The sequence below is a fragment of the Musa acuminata genome, chromosome BXJ2-10 (assembly GCF_036884655.1).
Source record: "Musa acuminata AAA Group cultivar baxijiao chromosome BXJ2-10, Cavendish_Baxijiao_AAA, whole genome shotgun sequence".
Taxonomy (NCBI): domain Eukaryota; kingdom Viridiplantae; phylum Streptophyta; class Magnoliopsida; order Zingiberales; family Musaceae; genus Musa; species Musa acuminata.
In genome coordinates this window covers 24792102-24812161 of record NC_088347.1, presented here as the reverse complement: position 1 = coordinate 24812161, position 20060 = coordinate 24792102, and the positions used below count along the sequence as shown (strand labels likewise).

The 20060-nt window shown below is 40.2% G+C and overlaps 3 protein-coding genes across 5 annotated transcripts; 2 read left to right on the top strand and 1 right to left on the bottom strand.

The window, feature by feature from the left end:
* Window positions 1-1845: 1845 nt before the first annotated feature.
* Window positions 1846-3019, top strand: LOC135624223 (transcription factor CSA-like). Its single transcript, XM_065127641.1, has 2 exons — window positions 1846-2145; window positions 2277-3019. The coding sequence occupies exons 1-2, from the start codon at window positions 1986-1988 to the stop codon at window positions 2891-2893; spliced, it is 777 nt and encodes a 258-aa protein (XP_064983713.1). The 5' UTR covers window positions 1846-1985; the 3' UTR covers window positions 2894-3019.
* A 2596-nt stretch (window positions 3020-5615) lies between these two features.
* LOC104000765 (NAC domain-containing protein 104) lies at window positions 5616-6592 on the bottom strand. The gene is made up of 3 exons (XM_009422897.3): window positions 6421-6592; window positions 6005-6318; window positions 5616-5908 (listed from the first exon to the last, which is right to left on the bottom strand). Exons 1-3 carry the CDS (start codon window positions 6578-6580, stop codon window positions 5762-5764), a joined length of 621 nt encoding a protein of 206 aa, XP_009421172.2. The 5' UTR covers window positions 6581-6592; the 3' UTR covers window positions 5616-5761.
* Window positions 6593-9688: 3096 nt separating this feature from the next.
* On the top strand, window positions 9689-19427 carry LOC135582798 (TOM1-like protein 4). 3 transcript variants are annotated; one of them, XM_065128425.1, is made up of 10 exons: window positions 9689-9882; window positions 10105-10220; window positions 11115-11193; window positions 12127-12225; window positions 12323-12436; window positions 13107-13258; window positions 14519-14600; window positions 15860-15945; window positions 16038-16226; window positions 18528-19427. In XM_065128425.1, the coding sequence occupies exons 2-10, from the start codon at window positions 10114-10116 to the stop codon at window positions 19174-19176; spliced, it is 1557 nt and encodes a 518-aa protein (XP_064984497.1). In that variant the 5' UTR covers window positions 9689-9882; window positions 10105-10113; the 3' UTR covers window positions 19177-19427. The 3 variants fall into 3 exon arrangements, with proteins under 3 accessions (XP_064984497.1, XP_064984498.1, XP_009421175.2); XM_065128426.1 differs by having other exon boundaries at window positions 9877-10001; XM_009422900.3 differs by lacking the exon at window positions 9689-9882 and adding an exon at window positions 10005-10028.
* The last annotated feature ends 633 nt before the right edge of the window (window positions 19428-20060 follow it).

Below are 20060 nucleotides of genomic sequence, written 5' to 3'. Positions count from 1 at the left end.
AAAAGCGGAGCAAGGAACCACTATCTATAGGCCCTAGAAAGTTAGATCACATCAGATAGCATTTATTGGAAGATCAATCAATGTGAAAAACACTTTTTGAATGAGAGGAACAATTTCAGAGAATACAAATGATAGCCAGAGCACAAAAAAAGGTTGGCACTTAAAGGACCCATTCTCTGCATCTGTTCATGCACTTGATACCTTAACTTGGATTCATGTTGATTGGCTCTCCCAACACAATATTTCTGCTCAAATCATATTGGTTTCTTCTTATGTTCATCCCTCTCGAGATAATGGAGCTTAAAGCAGATAAGAAGTTGCATCCTTTGCGCCAGATGTTAAACTTCGAGTTGGAGTGAACCACAATCTTGCACGTCTGCTTAGCGAAAGCTACTCTCAAACTTTATTACTTGATGACTCAATGAGAGAGGGTAAAGTAATGCATTTTGATGTGGTGAAAGGAAAGATGCAACAAAGATGTCCAAATGCAGGATGAAACAGGTGTAGGCACTCTTCTGAAGCATGAATCTGTTATACTCTAATAACTCTTCCCTTTTTGTGTGATTGTGACTTTGATAATGATGATTCTTAGAGCAGGTTTATATAATCTGCATGTTTAGATTGTTGATCTCAAGTAAAAGCTTGGGATATACTCAGTCAACGAGGTTGAAGACTCTTTCTTGGTATGGGTGCATCACAACATCTATGAATGGGATTAGGTACCACAACCTTGTTTGAGTAATCCCTGTCGTTGCCATCAATGTGGAAGCGACTTGTTGTTGCCGACGATATTAGCTTTTCTCACGTCGCTTCCTACGTGATGACCGGTGGATATATCTACTTTGACTAAGCACCTCCTTGATAACTTTCGTTATGTTATGGCTGTCATAGAAGAACTTAAACCCTGATGGATTAAACGAGGGATTGCGTGGCTGGTCAAACAATGCATGCTGAGCTTAAATGATTGACGTGGACTAAACCACTTTGGCAAATTGAATTGAAGCACCAGAAACGTATGGCCATGGCGTTGCCATGTTGACCATGCAAACCTAACTTTAATCTCGTCGACCACGGATAACGTTGAATCTGAGATATGCTTCTCGTACTTTTGCCACGTGCATCATTTTCTAGTGTCCTTTCGAGAAGGCAGGGATGAACTCCTCGACAAAGTTTCATGAAGAATCTAACTGTTCCTTTTTGAGACTTTTCTAAGCGCATGCGTGTTTGTTTCAGTCAGATTCCATCATAAATTCCCACCTGGTATGAATTTTCTGGGCTTGTGCTAACTTTTAGGGTTGATTTTTTCCCGGTTGCTACTTATCATGCTTCAAGTAATCGCGATTGATACGTCGGAGTTGGAATTACTTGATGGATTCTGTTTGCTGTTTGACTGATGCGGAGAGGAACGACATCGGCTTAGTTTCTGCCAAGTGAGATCATGAAGCTTTTTTGACCTCCGGAGAAAGACTGCTTTGGCGTGCGTGGCGGAAGCAGATTAGGGTTCTTGGTGAGTTGATGAAGAGACCGCTTGCCATCTTTGAGACTATTATTATCCGCCAACGAACTAGTCATTTAAATTATTGTCTACTATCCGATCTTGTCGTTGCTTGGACTTGATTATTACCATATGGCGGCACCTATTCCTACCAAACAACAAGAGATATCATTTCATTATTGTGCTTTAGCATGTAAAGTTCTATGAATCGTGATGCGGGAAAGAGTATTGTCGAGGAAGTTACAGAAAAGGATGTGTATGTTAGGTTTGATGCAAGTTTACAGGAAGAAAGTGATGAACACGCAACTGTAAGGGTGATGGCTGCAGTGATATAATACTACCTCTCCTTGTCGTGCAGAGCTAACAAAAAGGACTCGGCATCCGAACCCTAAGCCAACTCAACTCGCTTATCCTCTCTTCCTCCCTTTTACATTCCCTGTTCTCGTCTCCCAGCGCCTGTCTTCGTCGGACTTTTGTGTGGATAGGAGTTATGGAATCGACATCTTCGGCGTCAGCAGGATCCGGTGGCACAAAGGCGTGCCGGCGTGGGCACTGGAGGCCTGGTGAAGACGAGAAGCTGCGGCAGCTCGTGGAAGAGTTTGGACCTCGCAACTGGAACTCGATTGCTGAGAAGCTGAAGGGGAGATCAGGTGCAGTTTCCGGTGATTCTGTCTCCATGATGCACTGCTGTTCATACCGAATGATCACTCTATGTATGCTTTGTCTGTTCCTCCTGTCTTGCTTCCTAAGAAATGGATGCTGTTGCTTTCATCTTCTGCAGGTAAGAGCTGCAGATTGAGGTGGTTTAACCAGCTTGACCCGAGGATCAACAAAAGGCCATTCACAGAACAAGAGGAAGAGAGGCTGGTTGTGGCTCAACAAGTTCATGGAAACCAGTGGGCGCTGATCGCACGGCTCTTTCCCGGGAGGACAGACAACGCGGTGAAGAACCATTGGCATGTCATCGTGGCTCGCCGTCACAGAGAAAGATCAAAGCTCGTGAGGAAGAGACCCCTGCAACGGTTCCAAATCCTATCCGACGTCGAGCTCTCAAGCATCCATTTGTTGCCGCAAACATACCCTAATCCTAAACGTAGTTCTAGTGTTTATAGGAGGAGTTCACAGCTCCATGACCAGCCACCTCGCCGTTATCGTCATCTACCTCGCTGGAGTCTCGTGGCATGCGAGGAGGATGCCAAGTACAAGAAGGCAGCTCCTCTGGATTCCGGTAACTGCTCCTCCGAGAGTGATTGCTGTCATGAAGTAAACGCATGCGAAATGGTCGGACATGGGGACGATTCTGACATGTCCATCGATCATAGAGCCATGAATGAGAAGACTGATAGAAGGAAGAACGTTCCTTTCATAGACTTTCTGGGCGTTGGGATGACCTCTTGAATCCAAGAACCTTTTTGTTATTGAAAGTTTGTGGCAAATGCTTGCTGTAATGATTTCTTTTTAGTTTTAGGGGAAACAACATATATAACATTTCCAGGAAATCTTTGTTCCGTATGCATAATGCTAATATCTAACGATTTATAATGCTTACAATTTGAGAAGATCGAAATGGTTCGGTCTTGTTGGTGAACCCTTACGCAGGAGTCAGCACGGCTCGGTCCGATTGCCAATGTTCAGGATCGTCCTGGTGATCGGGCCTTCGTCGGGTCGAGTTGAGCTCGAGGTCCGATCCTGATGCGTCTCTTCAATGGGGACGGACGTTCTGCTTTGTTGCAGCCAGGTCCTTGCACACTGGCCTAGGTCGGGAGGGGTTTCCCTCTTTGCTAGATGCTAGCTTAGGGCTTTTATTTTAGCGCCCGAGGGTCGGTCATATGCGATATGCTTACAGTGATCGACTCCTCGAGCGACCCGTTTGTACCTTCGGGCGACCGTCGATTGGTTTGTGCGGAGCAGCATCTCGCGACACCATCTCAAGCTTTATGGAGCGGCCCTTGATGACATTATGCTAGCTCGTGTAGCTCCAGATGGCACGGAAGGGGACAGTTGTCGTCCCTAGTCCGAGGTGGTACTCCATCTCAGTCTCGAGGCTCCATGTCTTCGTTGGTGTGGTTGCTAGCCACGTCTTTGGGGCGAGATCCGTAATATGCCATTTCAAGTCTAATTCGAGGGAGTAAAAATGGGACATTAATAATAGGATTAAATGGAGTTCAATAATTTTTCACAAAAGCCCCTCCCTGGCGTGAAAATACCAAAGCGTCCCCCGACGCAAGTAGTCGAAGTAGACGGGGATGGACGTGTAAAAGGACGAGCGTGGCTCGTGTGTCTCATCCCAGCGACGGAGGTCGAGAAGACCACCTCCTATTGGTTATCGATCAAAGGGCCCCCCACATGCGAGTCTCGGTAGCTCGAGTTATTGCGTGAAGCATCGCTCGGCCCAGACACGGGAGCCGCATCAAACAACGCCCATCACCCTGTGATTCGTGCTACAAGTGAACTCAGCGTACGGAGTCCGATGATGAGGGAGGCATACGTATCATTTAATTACTTGGATGATGATAAATAGATGAGATTTATTAGCTAACATGCATCTCTTCATGCGAGCCACATGCTGAGTTAAGTAGTTTAGATTAATCTCACCATAAAAAAAAGAGGATTTTGAGTAGTAGATATCCACATTTAATGCAAAACCTTTCGATTAATCATTGGATTTTTTTTAAATATATGATCTATTTAAATCACTATTAATAATATTTCAAATTGAATATAGATTATAAAAAATGGATATTAGAGATAGGTTTACCTTAACCCATTTAAGTAGGACAAAATCTACAACCACAATAGGAAAATGCGAGTCTTATTTTCTACGACAATAGATTACCGAGTAAAAAAGGATTGTTTCCAACTTTATGGGTAAGTTAGGTCGAAATCCAAATGTCGAGTCAACTTCCCAACCCTTGTCTTCTTTTATGTGCACATTCGATCTAATGATGAGCATGGCCATAAGATTCTCTCCAAGGAAGAGCATGGCCCGCTAATTATCACTCTCATGCCTCGCTTAATCCACATCATAACCATCATTAGCCAAGCTGAAAAGGTAGATGATGATGCATTTCCAATGCAACCCAAATAAAGCCCCACTTCCTTCATTGTCAACCGATGGCTCTCATGATCGTCGTCGACAAGAGAGCAAAAGTGCATGGTTTTGCGTAACACGCCACACAGCACATGCTTGGGGATTTTTGAGTAAGCTCATGCATCAAGGAGCACCACTCGATGGGTTTGGAAGGGAAGTTGAGGAGGAGCTATCTATGAAATAAGAACAAATGTTTGGTGAAGTGGGGATGAGTAGAGCTCAATTGTCACAGGATCATTAAGCAAAGATGGCATGGGCAGTGCATGGGAATGATGTGAGGTGTTGTGGTTGGAACTCCACCTCTGAGGGGTTTGGCACACATCTCCATCATTCAGATGGATTATAAGACTTCACCAAGAATTGCATACGCTTTGCCAGCAGTTATTGGATGGCACGTAAGTTGGTGTTAGGATTGCATCGATATCCTTCCCATCGATGAAGACATCCGGCTTGTAAGAGCTCGGTGGGTCCGAGCACCCATTTTCGAGAGGTTCGAGCTCAAGGAAGCTCTGCTCGGTGCTTTCGGCAACCTATAGCTGAGGTGACCTTATGCTAGGGTTGGGTGGTGACATCGGGCTAAAGGAGAGAGAGAATTCGACATGGAACCGATCAAATTGATTTACTCGTTTTGTTGTTATCATCAACTTAATCGCATGTGTTGTTATCAACTTAGACTTTGTTTAATTTAAAGAAAGAGAGATATTTATTATTATTATTATTATTATCATATAGTGAATAATTTAAGAATATTGAATCATGTAAATTTTATATTTATTATTGTAAGCATATATTTTATTATTGATTCTCTTTGCTGTTAAGTGTTCTTCCCCACGCTCCACCCATCTTCTTATGGCAAAAAGAAGCAAAAGTACTTTGCTTTGTGGCAGAAGAAAGCCACTATGATCATTAAATACACAGAAAAAGGACATCACAGGGCAAAAAGAAATCAATATGCATGGCTGCTCCACAGCCACTATATATATATATATATATATATATATATATATATATATACCAAAAGTCTACTTGGACCTAAGTATATTGCAATAAGGACAGCATACAGCTCGCTTGACTTAGCCTAGTTTACTTATTGAGGATGAACATGAGAAGAGCACCGAGGGATCTTAATTACACTGTTAGAGAATTACTCTTCGACTGGACCTGCAGATGAGGCCTCAGTTTGGCAAGCTTATGTCATCAAGATCATCCAAGGACAAGAACACCTCATCCAGGCAGGAAAGCTCTGACCCGTCATCGTGGAAGCTCGACTGCGAACCCCCGGCCGACTCATGAACTCGGCAAACGACCCATTTGTTCGATTCCTGCGTGGTGATCGTGTCACCGGATCGGAATCAGTGGGGCTCAGCGAAGGGATTAGAGAGTTTTCTTGTGCTGGTTGAGCTGAAACATGCACTTACTGTTCTTGTCGGTTGACCTCCTCTCTTCCTTCTGCCACTGTTGCTGCTGCTGGTGCTGCCACCATTGCTGCTGCTGCTACTACCAAGACCAGCGTCGGGTAGATGGTACTCGTGCATCAACCAATTGGTCTTGATGCCCTCAGGAGCTTCGCCAAGATAGTACCTGAGAGTCTTCTTTATACCAACAGGCGTGTGATTGCTAGTCACGGTCTCGTCGGTGCTGACAGCATGCCAGTATCCATTAGCTGTTGCCCTGTTCTGGCTTCTGCGGGTGAAGAAGTACCAATGGCGGTTTCCTCCTTGAAGAGCTTTACCTTCAGGCACAGTCCACAAGAGAGAAAGAGCGAGAGATGCGTCTTATATTAACTGCATGCAGCAACAAGAAAACTACTAGACTTGCAGGGGAGTTTGCTGACCATCGAGGTCCCACGGGTCGCAGTGGTGGAGATCGATCGTGGGGATGATGTCGGGATAGCAAGGAAGGTGCGCGGCCTTGGGACGGAGGAAATGGACGACCAGCTCTTCGTCGGAGGGGAAGAACTGGAAACCAGGTGGTAGGTTGCTCCCTTCTCCCATGCTTTCGCAGGACAACAGCACCAGAGAGAGAATGGAGATACGCAGTAAAAGGTCCACATTTATAGCCCGTGACGCAGGCAAGTCAAGAAGGGCACGAGCGCAGTGCGGAAGTGCAGCAACATGGGAATATTAGAGTTATTATTATGCATAGATTTTATGTCACTATAAAGCTACAGCAATACAGTGTTCTATCAACGACACAGAGATGAGTGATAGCAACATCTTGTCGAGACGACTTGTCCTATGAACGGAAGAGTATAGGCCAAAGCTTAATCGAGAAATCCAATGAATGGTTGCAGTAAAGTCGTTTCATATAAACAAACAGCAAAACAAGGCTAATCTAATGCTCTCTTAACTTATTTTGAAGGATCTCTTTTTCCTCATGTTCTTTGGACGGCTCAGTACAGAGAAGTGGTAATGGTTGGGACGGTCATATTCGTACCGGAGAGTAGAAGGCAATACGAAAAGGACAGTGTCCAACTTGCTGATCCATTCATCTCCTCAAGGTGGCCTTCTGATCCATTCATCTCCCCATCATGCCACTTGCCGCTTTCCAAGTTTCGTAGTGTTAACAGTGAAATCATCGTAGCATCAGTCTTTTGTGTGTGCTTCGACACAGACCATGTGGTTATAATGAAGATGACTGCTGGATGCACCGAGGCCTTTCCGAAGAACCTTCTGATAAGTGTCTGTCTATACCTTCCACTTCCTTGAGATTAATGAAATCCAGCTTGGTATGCTCCTTTCATACATGAGCTCACCTGGGAAAAGGATGTGTGCTGTCGAAGTTTGTGTGCTGGAATCTTTTGTGGTTTGGGTTACATGCATCCACCGTGTTCCTAACACATTTTCTGATACCTTAATGGTGAGTTTTGGCCAACTTGTCCTTAAAGAGAGAACATATGCCCCATGTCATGCCACCCAATTCTGTACGTCACCCCTCTCCACCACGGCACTTCTCTTCTTCACTGTAACCAGAATGATAGCCTCCAACTCCATGACATGGTGGCAAAGTACGAGAACATCACTTGAAGAAGAAGCCATGGATAAAATATGCACCTATAGAGAAAGTATGTGCCCCCGTCTATGGCTGCGGGCTGCCGCTCCCGCTTGCTTTGTGCCTCGCCTCTTAAACCCAGCAATGATTGCCGAAGGATGCAGCTCGGTGCTCCACCGCCCGTGCTGCTGGTTTCACCGGGAGATATACTGCTTCATTAAAACTAGACAAGAAGGAACGAAGCCCTCATGGAGAGGAAAAAGCACCACCTCTTTTAGTGGATGGCAAGCCAGACATAAGAGCTCTCCTTTCTCCGGTGACGCAGACGTGATGCAACCTCGCCTGCACGCAGAGCACCTGTGGTGGGAATGGTGGCACCGAGTCTTGGCCTAGTGTGCTAGCTTCATTGTGGGTTCTCAGAGAGAAGAAGAGGGAGGAGCTGCCACCGCTTGCAATATCCATGTTTGTGAGATGTTCCACTTTCTGCGTTCAGGCTTTTCTGGGTACCTTCACCTTGTTCGGTCAAGCACTGGGTGGAGCTGCCATTCCCAGTAGGATCAGATGGTGGTGGCTTCGGCACAGGCTGCACTCCTGGAACTGAACCTTAGTTGAGCTCCTTGTGATCGCAGCAGCTCCAATTCACCATATGGTTATCGAAGGAAAGTGTGCCTTCCACTCGGGTAGCAGCTGTATTCCACATCCTTATCATTCGAGGCACAAACAAAGAACATTACTGCTTCTTCGTTTACATCGGAGACGACGGAATGAAGGATTGCCATGTCAAGTATGCACTCACTTCTGCTGTTTACTGATAACCAGATCTCGAAGTATCTCCCAGTTCGTCCAAATCTTGGATGACCAGATCAGTAACATGCTGAAACTAAGTGTCAACAATTTGTAAGCCCATCAAGTGTAGTTCATATATGAATTGGCATTTACAGTCTTCAGAAACAGTTTATGTTTGATGGAAAATCAACTGCTGCATGATGTTCATGGACAGCCTATGGCATCTACTTCTGACCTAAACAGTGATACACCTCATTTTTGCTTGTAGTAATTGTCTATGGTGGATCTGATTCCCATAGACAATTAATTTTGGCACTCAAATGAAACATGGAGTTCAGTCTCTTCCTGATTGTAGAGTTGAAATTGCAGCTTGGATAAGACAGTTACAGCCAAGAAAAAGATCTTAGAGAAGGGGGAAATCAAAGATAAACTAATATATAATTACAACAAAGAAAGGAGAAACATTGAAAGATCTATGAAGAGGAGAAACAAAAGACAAACTACAAGACAATGACAGCCAAGAAAGAGAAAACGTGTTAGAAAAGATTGAGACCATGCTCATCTTCTTTGGACTTATTTGCACCTTTGTGTGCATTCACCTCGAAGGCATTGACTTACCTTCGAAGCATTTCTTTGCTGGATGTGGAAAATGTAAGGTGTCTTATTGTTAGTTGCAGATCGAAACATTTGGTCATATTAACTTCAAACTTAGATTATCGATAATATTTTCATCAAATTAATTCAAGTCTTTTCTTACTTTAAACTCCGTTAAATCGATCACACTTTACAACTCACAAAATCGAGTCAGATCGAGCCGAACTCAATGCATCATCAAGGAAACATATGATTCCTTGGTTTGATCCTATGGCAATAATGGATCCAAAGAGACGGATCCACACAAAATCCTGGCTCCAATCTTAGTTGAATATCCAATATATAAATAGATCCAAGAAGCATCCTTAGTTCGATTTAAAGTAGATTACCAATGAGTCATGTAACTAAAAGTAGATTGCCCGATGGTTAATAATAGCCATGGAAGGGAAGACTTAGCACCGAATCCCCAAAAATCTCATTGTCATGCAACCAAAATTAGATTGGGTAATATTGGTCCATTACACAGTCAAAACTGGAGGGTTGATGATTTTGGATTTACCATATACATATGTATACCTACAAAACCAAAACTTATAGACATTATAGTATTAATTATTGGTAATTAAGTGTAATTTGGAATGTAGAATATTATTTTAGTAATATTTAATACGAGATGGTTTCTAAAATAACAAGCAAAAGAAAGGGAGAAATAAAGGCGTGTTTGCCATTTTCTGTGTCACATCTTTGAACGGCTTCCAACTCCCACGACGACTTCTTCTTCTTTCCACTTCTCTTTATTTTTATCAAAGTCGGCTCTTTGATGAGCTAATCCGCCTCGCTTTCTTCCATAATCCCTTCCCCAAGATAAGAATCTGAATAAGAGCTTCTTCGGCGCCGCGCCCTCTTCGTCTCCTTTGGCGTAAAGGTAAACCCTTTGGCCTTGGCAGCCTCTGATTTCTGCCCGTTCATGTCACGTACTGATCCGATGTCCCCTGGAATTCTGTGAATCTTTGGGTGCTTCGGTCTTATGTGGGTTTTGATCCGGTCTGGTGCTTTCTCTGAAGGAGAAAAGTATAATTTTGGAAAAAAAAACAAGAGATGATTTTGAGGGTTCGATTTAGATTTGATGGATGTGTTCGATTTGTAGGACGTTTCGATGGCTGCCGCTGCGGCGTGTGCGGAACGGGCGACGAGCGATATGTTGATCGGCCCGGATTGGGCGATCAACATCGAGTTATGCGACATTATCAGTATGGATCCCGGGTAAAGTTCTTGACTTGTTGTTTAGTTTGGTAGATCTAGTTTGCAGGGTGTTGACATTTGTTTAATTTGGCATAGAGATTCGAGTACTGTAGGGAGTACTGTCAAATGATGAGCAACTTGGTAAAGATGGTTCCTTTTTTTCCCCTACCTGGTAACCATAGAAGTAGGTTTTTGGGGTTCCACCCCAATTGCATCTAATTGTTCGGACTTTTCTGTAGGCACTTCTGTAAAATTACCAAAGATGTGAAACTGAACGTATTAGTTTATGGACCTATACTTCTCTTACATGAACTGTATGTTTGTTGTGGGCATTATCTGGCTATAATCTTTATCGGTTGTTGGATCCAAGTTTTTCTATGCCCAAAGACACATGGGCCTTATTTGATATGTACCCTTGAATTATTCTATCTGCTAAATTCAGCATTGTCCTTATCTGGGGCACCTTGAATTCCAAGAAGAAAGTGTGGCTCCTTTTAAATGATAAGCTAGAAATCATGAAACAGACATATGAACTTGCTGGACGTGATACTAAACACTAAACAAAATGTTGAGAACAGTTTCTTTGATGGTACTTTATGTTTTCCACCAATATATAATCCCACCATCAACCACTTCATGTGGGTATTGCATCTTGAAGTATGCAGATTTGTCACCAGATTTACTGTTTCATTGATGTCAAGAGTGATGCAACTGACTATTCCTGGGGATATCGATAATCATTTAGGGAGGAAATCCTTATCCACTTAACCAATTCGCTAAGGAATTTTCTGATTTCGATGTGCTTTATTTTCTTGTGTCCTAACTTCTAAAGAATGTTAGTTGCTTCATAGTAGTAAAATATTTTTATTGTCCTTTACTGAAACTTCATCTAATAATATTTCTTCTCACGAGCAGACAGGCAAAGGATGCACTGAAAGTACTCAAAAAGCGTCTAGGAAGCAAGAACCCAAAAGTTCAACTTCTGGCACTTTTTGTAAGCACATGCTCTTCTCCTTCACTTAGAACTTGGTATACCTTCAAAAGGTTAGATTTCAGTTGTTCATATCAATCTTTAAGTAATTCATGAGTTGCTAACAAGGTTCACAATTTCGAGTATCGGTTAGGGCTCAGGTTGATACTATACCGGGCTGGTATGTTACTGGTATATACCAAGTGTTGGTACGTCAGCATGTACTGAGTTTAAAAGAAAAATCTGAAAAAGAAAATTGTCTTTATTTTTCTCATCTTCTTTAGAAGCATTATGTCAATATTTCTTGTCTTTGCTGTTGTCACAGTAGAGAACTCCAAATGCTGTTCTAAGTTTTATGTATATACAATAGGGCCCTGTCAACTTCAACCTACAGCAATTGGTTTAAATGAACGACTCAAGACAAGGGCCTTGAACCACAGTAAGGTTATTCAACTGGAATGACCAAGATTTGAGTATGAAAACATCCTCTCTGCTGTAGACTGTGAACATTGGTCCTCCCCGTACTCCACATTGGCGAGCGCCTCTTACATTTGACTGCCCTAGTTCAACTTGACCATGTTATGCAATTTTTACTCTAGGATCACATGGAAGATTTGTTATATCCACAAGGCTTACTCTGGCTGTGCATGCTTTTCTCTAGCATCTCTAGCAAGTGGATGTAATACTGATGTGTTGTGTGCAAGGGTTTTATCCATGTAAGAATAGATGTCAGAACAGATTCTGCAGCTTATATAAATTAAATTTTTGCATTTATACTTTGGTATGCTCACTGACACAATGAAGCAGGGCCCTTGGGGTAAACTAAACTCTCTAACGGATTATTCTTCTTTATTGGTTTAGTTGGCTTCTCATAGAAAAGTATTCATATTTATATTTTAGATGGTATTCTGTCTTGAATAATAATATTACGGTCTGGAAAATGGTGTTGCTAACTAGGTGCTAGAAACTCTAAGCAAAAATTGTGGAGACAATGTTCACCAACAAATTGTTGAGCGGGATATCTTACATGAAATGGTTAAAATAGTGAAGAAAAAAGTAAGTATCACTTCTCATAGCACATCTTGTAAGTTGCATTTGACATCTTCTTATTTGTTTTCTAATATTCTTTTTGTTTCCTAAATCTTATTTGCAGCCAGATTTGAATGTAAGAGAAAAGATATTAGTTCTGATAGATGCATGGCAAGATGCTTTTGGTGGATCAGGAGGGAGATATCCTCAATACCATGCTGCATACCAAGAACTTAGGGTACTTTCTTTTTCACCTTGATAGATGTGGCCATTCCCTACAAGGTTGCGTGATTTGTTTGCTGTCCTGCTTAAGTTTCGCTTTATTTCGCCAAAGATCTCGAGGGAATTCATTTAAGTGCTAGTCTAAACATATAAATGACACTTAGTATTTTTTGGGGCTCTGATAATTTTACAATGAACTTCTCGTTGCTCTTTTTCATCTTGATATACTGTTATACTCATGTGATATTTTGTTGATGTGTTATCTATTGACCTACAATAGTACAATTTTGCATGGTTGTTGGAGCTACCAGAATTAATGTATCTCCTGTACCTGTGAAATAGGTTGATAGATGCACATGCTTTGCATGTTTTAGATCTTCTGTTTTATTTTAGAGTTTGGCTTTCTTAAAGGCAGATATTTTCTGAATTTCTCCTTTGTATTGGTAACTAAATTTTTTGTTACATAAGTAATTTCGACTGTTTCCTTTTGCTTAGGAATTATAGACATTATTTGTTCTTGATATTTTGACATCTGCTTGCTAGCAAATATTTGTGTAACCTATGATTTGCTTATTTTGTGCTTGTTGCTTGCATTTCATGGTGCGATTAAATCTTGTGTCCATGTTAGTTATATAGTTATTCATCAAAGAATAATTTTGGAAGATTTGTTCATTTTTTTTGGACAGGTTGCTGGAGTTGAGTTCCCACCCCGTACTGAAAATACTTCACCACTCTTTACCCCCCCACAAACACACCCGATAGTGCATCAACCTGCTACATCAGCAGATGAAAATGCTGCTTTAGAAGCTTCACTTCAGTCTGATGTTGCTGCTCTCAGGTTCTTGCTTTATTCTTTTTTTTAATATGCACATAGTGATATTTGATCTGTTTATGCACCTATATGTGTTTAGTGGCCAGCTAATGATCACTGTTTTACCTTTTTTAACATATTAGTTCCCTTTGTCTATCCAATTTTTTGTCATTTAACTTTTTTGCTGTTTAGACTTTAGACATGATGAGGATATTGCAAAACATTATTGACTTCATAACTCATGATTTCAAGTTTTCAACTACTAAGTGCCAAACATTTATTTCCTATTTAATAATGATAGATCAAACGTACAATCTTGCATACAACTCTGGTGATTACAAATGCATACATCATGCGTGCGACTAGTTGTAAAGTTGGCTGTTGTTTTAAAGTGGAAAGTGGAATGTAAATAATCATTTATTTTTAAGAGGACTGCATCAAGATAAAACTTAAGATGATATGAAGTATATCATGACAAGTAAATACTTGTACTATTGGAGTCATTGGCTATTGAGGAATAGCATGACCATATAAATTTTGAGTGTGTAGATATTTTGCTGGTTTATGTTGCTTTTCTAGAAGAAGCATAAGGTGTGTTGAAGGGGCATTTGGATAGAATGTCCCCTCATTTACTTTTTATTTGGTGATGTACCCATTTGAAGAGGTTAAGTTTGTTTGGTTTAGATATGGATTAGTATGCCAACTTTTTTAATCCTTTCTGTTGTATTCACCAAGGTCCTAAACAGAATTCTGAGGGATTTGATGTGTGATTATGAGTTATGGCCTTTGAATAGAGATTTCTTTGGGTATCATAATAACAAGAAACTAAATCGGAAGTTTCTGGTGGAAGCATAATGCTTTGGTGTGGTTAAGGGAACTGATTCAGTCAAGTTTTATCACTCAGATGAATTTTACAGGAGGGGAACCATGTAACCATCCCTAAATAGTTGGGAACTTTGGCTGTGTTGTTATTGTTTGTGTAGGAACTAGTCTGAGGTAACCTGGCTTTTTTGGTGGAAAATGAAGTTTATTAATGTTGAATGCAAATAAAGGCAAAGATATGCATGTGCGTACTAATTAGAGAATGGATCATTCCTGCCAAAGATAGCTGAGTCTGCAATGTACTTATATGTTACTTAAAATTTGTACATGAATTATAAATCATTAATAATTCTTACTCATATTTTGATGGACAGTTTCATTTTTAAGTAATAAATTTAATAGCTTTCCACATATTTATGAAAGTCGTATTTCAGATTCTAATAGCAATCAATTGTCTTAATTCAGCTTGCAAGATATTCAGAATGCTCAAGGAATAGCAGATGTGTTATTTGAGATGCTCAATGCACTGGATCCCAAGAACCGAGAGGTAGAAACTTTTATTTTATTGCTTTTAGAAAATATGACTTTAGGGGAAAATTTTCTTTTATTGCTTTTAGATAATGACCATAGGGTTCAGTGGAAATATATTATGTACAATCAACTAAACCGTTTCATGTTTGTTCAGATCATGAGATGATATAGATCGCTCCTATTTATGCACTTGGCAGATTTTGAAACTTGGAACTTTGGTTCCACTTGGTCACTTGGAATGGCATTGACCCTCTTTTCACGCATATCTTTGGGTGCTGTTGGATCAAACATTCATAATTGTGAGTTTGTGACTGCAACACTGAGACAAGCGAGTGGTAGAAGCTTTAAAGTTGCTTACCAAGTTGAACAAATTATAAGGAATTATGGAGTTGGTAAAGTTGCATTGGTCTGTCTTTATAAAAGAGAATCTAATTTGCATCTAAGGCCTAGAAAAGAGATCCCTTCAATCTATGGTTGGAGTCTTAGCAAGGACATCTTTAATTCTTCAAATGACTGAGTCCAGACTTTAGTTTGCATATTAAGGAGCTTAAAATGTTTGGGAATAGCAATTCAAACAGGAGTTAGGAAAGGGTGCCTTGCATCCACATTCTGTGCTGTAGGTCACTTCAATTTCTGTTACATTTTTATGATATAAAGATGGAATTGCTGTTAGAAACTAACTGACAAACATGCTTATAATGATATTGGAGTAATTGTTAAGTTTCATAATAATGTTCCAAATGGGATCTGTGATCTAGAACATCATGTAGCTTTTCTTTTTTTTTTTAATGATCTTAGTGGAGGTTCATTTCCTGTGTTCATCTCTATTACTTTAGCAATAGAGAATGTTATTGATCAGTTATAGTATATGATCACCAAAATGTCTTCTATAGCTACCTTATAATTAGAACGTTTATTATACAATATACCTCTGTACATAAGTTGACTACAACTTGTACATTGCAGCAAATTTGACATAGTAAAGTATCCATGTCACGTCACTTCATATGCTTACATTTCTTGTAACTCAAGTTACATTTCTTATCAGAAACTGTTGCATGCCAAACATGTGCCCTGATGTGTGTAAGATGTAATTGGCAGGATTAAATGAGTTGTAGTTCAAAATTATCTTGTCGAAATGCATCCCGCTTTCTTCGTGACAGCTTAATCTTTTGCCTGTAAAGTATCCACCGGAAGTCAGAGCATTGCAGGTCAATACATCATTGATTCTAACATCCTTTTTAATGTCGTAGCTACTTGTGCCTCATATGACAGGACTTAAAACAAGAAGTTGTACTTGACCTTGTTGAGCAGTGCCATTCTTATAAAAAGCGTGTCATGCTTCTAGTAAATACTACTGGGTATGGTCCAAATTTTTGGTAAGCTGTAAAGTATCATTGAGTTGAAATTTACATACTGATTATTTTTTTCTTCACTTTGTTGAATGCTACAGAGACGAAGAGCTTCTTTGCCAGGGTCTGGCTCTGAATGATGAACTTCAGCGTGTACTTCAACGACATGATGATATCTTGAAGGGAACTGCACCAAGTCATGAAGCTCCACTTGCTTCAGCTGTACCTCTTGTTAATGTAAATCATGAGGATGATGAGTTTGAGGATGAGTTCTCCCAGTTGTCTCTCAGGTACCATACATGAGGGTTCCCTATTCTCTTTTTATGTCTATTGTTTTATTTAGTTTTCTATAATCTATAAAAAGTAAAGAATGGTGTATGTGGTGTCACACCTATACTGCTAAAGGTGTTTTTTCTTTTGGTTGCTGTTAGCATACAAAATTTTATTTGTTGCTTCAGCTTCTAGGAATTAGTATTGAAGATTTTCTTTGTTGTAATTTCCCACTCATATGATCCTTATATTACTGGTTTACCTCAAAACTAACCTGCTTACGAGGAAAAAATAGGTGTTAGTTTAAATACTCTTTGTCTCATCTTACAAGGGGGGTCCCCTAATCATTTATTTTAAAGAAAATTTATTTAATCAAATCGAGGATACAGGAGCCTCCCAAGGTACAAAGTTTTCCTCATGTTGTTGAGGATTACAAGAATTTCTTGCTATGTTAGCAAAAGAGTGTGCAACAATATTAAGATACTTATTGATGTGTAGCCAACTCAACACATTAGTTTCCTGGGCTAGCAATGACATATCTTTGCAAAGACTTCTTAAAAACCAAGGAGTCGGGTGAGGATGATCGAGAATAAATACCAGTTCAAGTGAGTCTCTTTTGACGAAGAAAAATTGAAGCTTCTTATGTTTGGCTTGTGTGAGTCTATCCCAAATTGCCCAACATTCAGCCTGTAGAGGATTGGTTGCACGATGCCTTCTGCTTCCAGCAAAGAGAATTAAGCCTTGGGAGTCCTTGAACTAGAAAACCTACAAACAAAGAGGAATTAGAAAATGAACCATCACAAAAGAAGATCCTGTCAAATCCCTTAAACAAATGGGATTGGATAGGGTAATTAGCCGAGGGTGAGATAGTGAAGAAGAGGGTGAGTCTTTTATAACCGTGGGAGGACTATCATTAAAGAGGGGTAAAACTTTCCTCCACAAGGAGGATGGTTGGATGAAGTGATTGTTGAATTTGGAGTCATTTCTATTCTTCCACATGGTAGTACCAATTAGAGATGATAAATATATGGAGAAATGTTTGTTAATTTGACTGCCTTCCATTGATCTTCATGTTTTGATATTGATGCTCTTGAAGAAGATAAGATGAAATACTCTGACCCAAAGATTGTGATGTTGAATGGTAAAGAATAACACATGCCCACATATGTATGATCCGTCCAATTCTTGGCCTATGCTGGTGACACACAGATGTGCCGACTGGCATGGCTTTGGATACTGGTCATGCTGGAAGGCTATTGATATATCTCCATAATGCAAAAATGCAAAAGCTCATATTTGCTTATGCCTATAATGGTGCCTGTTTACTTCTCACATGTCAAACCTCAACTGTTCTTTTAGCACAGTGATGGAAACTTTGTTATTTCCTTGAGCAGATTGGATTAATTTTCTAGCTTGAGCATCTTGGTGTAATTTGAAGTTCTGTAAGGAGGTTAAGATTTTAAAGCAAAGCCAAATTAGCCGATGGACAAACCAATATAGATTTGTAATATCTTATCTTTGTCAACCAATTGATACCTTAGGAGTTATCAAATTAAACATATTAGAGGCAATCTGATCGCAAATTACAAGCTCAAAGTCTAATAAGATTAAGAAATAGTGACTAAATTTTATTTCTGATGACACATTTACTGACTGATCTCTAATTTTGGATGGTTTTAAAGTGGTGCCTAAAGAAACTCAATATCTCCATTTGTGAATCATCAAAACTGTGATAATACAAGATCTTGTAAGAGCTTTCATAGTTTTGTCTCTTGGGCTCTCATGATGCAGATATAAATAGTTAGTGTGCAATGTGTTGAGTTGGGGTGTTAGTTGGGTGTTGAATTTGTGTGAGAAACTGTGCTGACCCCAATCTCAAGTCTTCCGGAGGTCAAGCTTTATGGACTTGGATGTGAATTATTTAATCAAGCAATTCATGTGGATTTGAATGCTTCTATTAGTTGTTCCTTCACCTACAAACAAATTCCAAACTATGTTTTCTGTGCAAGGAGAGAACCATCCTCTTCAGCCTTATTAAATAAAAAAATAAGAGTGAAAGCAAAGATGGGTATCAGTCTTTTCTTCATTGAACTTTTCCTGATGCATTTTCTTGATATTAGACAAATTAGTGCTATATGTAAAAAAAAAAAGTTGACTGCTGGAGTTTGTCCTTGTTCTTCCAAATTAGTTGTTCTCTAGATAGTGTTGGACCTTGTTTTGATGGCAAAAATATTGGTTGACATCCTACAAACGGTAGCAAATATGCTTTAAATTGATATGCATACCTAGTATGATTATATCGTCTTTGAACATTGTTACAGGACTTCAAGGGATAGTGCAACAGGGCAGAGCAGCAAATCTTCTAGTGGCAAAATCCCAAGCCCTCTTCTTCCACCACCTCCACCGTCGAGGCCAATTGGTAGAGAGGCAAGCACAGTCGACTATCTAAGTGGTGATGTTTTCAGATCGGAGCAACCATCAGATGCTCCTCTCAACTCACCTTTGCCACCATCATTGTCTCCACCTTCCCCACTCTTTTCTGATTCAGCTCCATCTTCGAAGTCCTCTGGGCTACCCAGGTATGATGAGCCTATTCAAGCAGAAAAATCTAGTGAAGTGCATCTTCCAACGATTCTTCGGGAATCCCCAGCTTCCGGTGTATTACCACCACCCCCATCAAAATATGGCCAAAGACAGCAGTTCTTTTATCAGGAGAAGCATGGTTTATCTGATGGGGAGTCGGTAGGACTTTATGATGGATTGACAGCTCAAAACCAGAACTTCTCTTTGAATCAAGGAAATGCTGGCTTGGGTCTGCAACATAATCAGCAACAAGTGGGTGGTCCGGACTCGTCACCATCAGCTCAACAAGCCAAACCTGAGGACATACTCTTTAAAGACTTGGTTGACTTTGCAAAGGCCAAATCATCTCCATCAACCAAGCCAACCAACAGTCATCAAACCCGCTAAATGGTGTCCTCAAGCAGGTTTTGTGCATTTCATGGTGTTTGGTCTCTTTATCAGACTAAAGAGGCGACGGTTGCGAAATAAAGTGTGACATTTATGGTCCTGATTATTGTTCAAGTTGGTTATTCTGTGGTGTATATGATGAATAGAGTAGCATTGTTGCCAGACATATATCCTGTTTATGTATATCTTAGGCTATTTCTATGTAAAAAGAGATCATGCTTTTTTATACATTGACTTCATGCTGTTGTGTTCGTTGTTCGAATGCATTATCGTCTCATGAACTCCCTACACATTTGCTCCAAATGTATAGGAGCTTTTGCAGTGCAATATGTTATCATTCTTAGAGCTCACTGAACTCAGCGTGTATGAACAAATTTTACTTGTCCAACTTCAATGATCTGTTCTCATATAATTTGCTGCAGTCTTGAGTTCTGACTCATCAAAACTGTTTGATGAGAGTTTAACAGTAGAATAGGTCCTTCAAAGTCAGGGATATTTGTTTTTGCACACATATGTTGTGTAAATTGCCTATGCAAAATTTACTTGATTGCATTGCTTGCTAATCTTTTTTTCTTTATCTTACCATGGAAGTAAAATATATATTTCAAAAGCAGTTTTTTTAAACTTATTATATAAAACTATTCAGGTGTTCCAATAAAATAATCTTGAACATCGTAAAAGGTCTTTTGATCCTCGGAGAGGGTTTGACTGCAAGAATATATTGTATTGCTGCTGTCAGTTTGACCTTTTGAGATCGTCTTGTCTCGTGTTCTGTGTCCAGTCCAAACATTCACACCAACATAACGCAACCCTTTTTTTTCTTTCCTCAATCTTTTCCACGCTATTGAACGATTTTATGTCGCCTTCTTTTTTTTCCAAACGAC

Excerpts from the sequence above, each read along its gene's own strand:
- LOC135624223 (XM_065127641.1), top strand. The coding sequence starts at position 1,986 with ATGGAATCGACATCTTCGGCGTCAGCAGGATCCGGTGGCACAAAGGCG. Across the intron at positions 2,146-2,276 it reads GAAGCTGAAGGGGAGATCAG|GTAAGAGCTGCAGATTGAGG; the intron begins GTGCAGTTTCCG and ends CATCTTCTGCAG.
- LOC104000765 (XM_009422897.3), bottom strand. The coding sequence starts at position 6,580 with ATGGGAGAAGGGAGCAACCTACCACCTGGTTTCCAGTTCTTCCCCTCC. Across the intron at positions 6,319-6,420 it reads CGACCCGTGGGACCTCGATG|GTAAAGCTCTTCAAGGAGGA; the intron begins GTCAGCAAACTC and ends CTGTGCCTGAAG. Across the intron at positions 5,909-6,004 it reads GAGGTCAACCGACAAGAACA|GAATCGAACAAATGGGTCGT; the intron begins GTAAGTGCATGT and ends ATCACCACGCAG.
- LOC135582798 (XM_065128425.1), top strand. The coding sequence starts at position 10,114 with ATGGCTGCCGCTGCGGCGTGTGCGGAACGGGCGACGAGCGATATGTTG. Across the intron at positions 12,226-12,322 it reads TTAAAATAGTGAAGAAAAAA|CCAGATTTGAATGTAAGAGA; the intron begins GTAAGTATCACT and ends TCTTATTTGCAG. Across the intron at positions 16,227-18,527 it reads TTCTCCCAGTTGTCTCTCAG|GACTTCAAGGGATAGTGCAA; the intron begins GTACCATACATG and ends ACATTGTTACAG.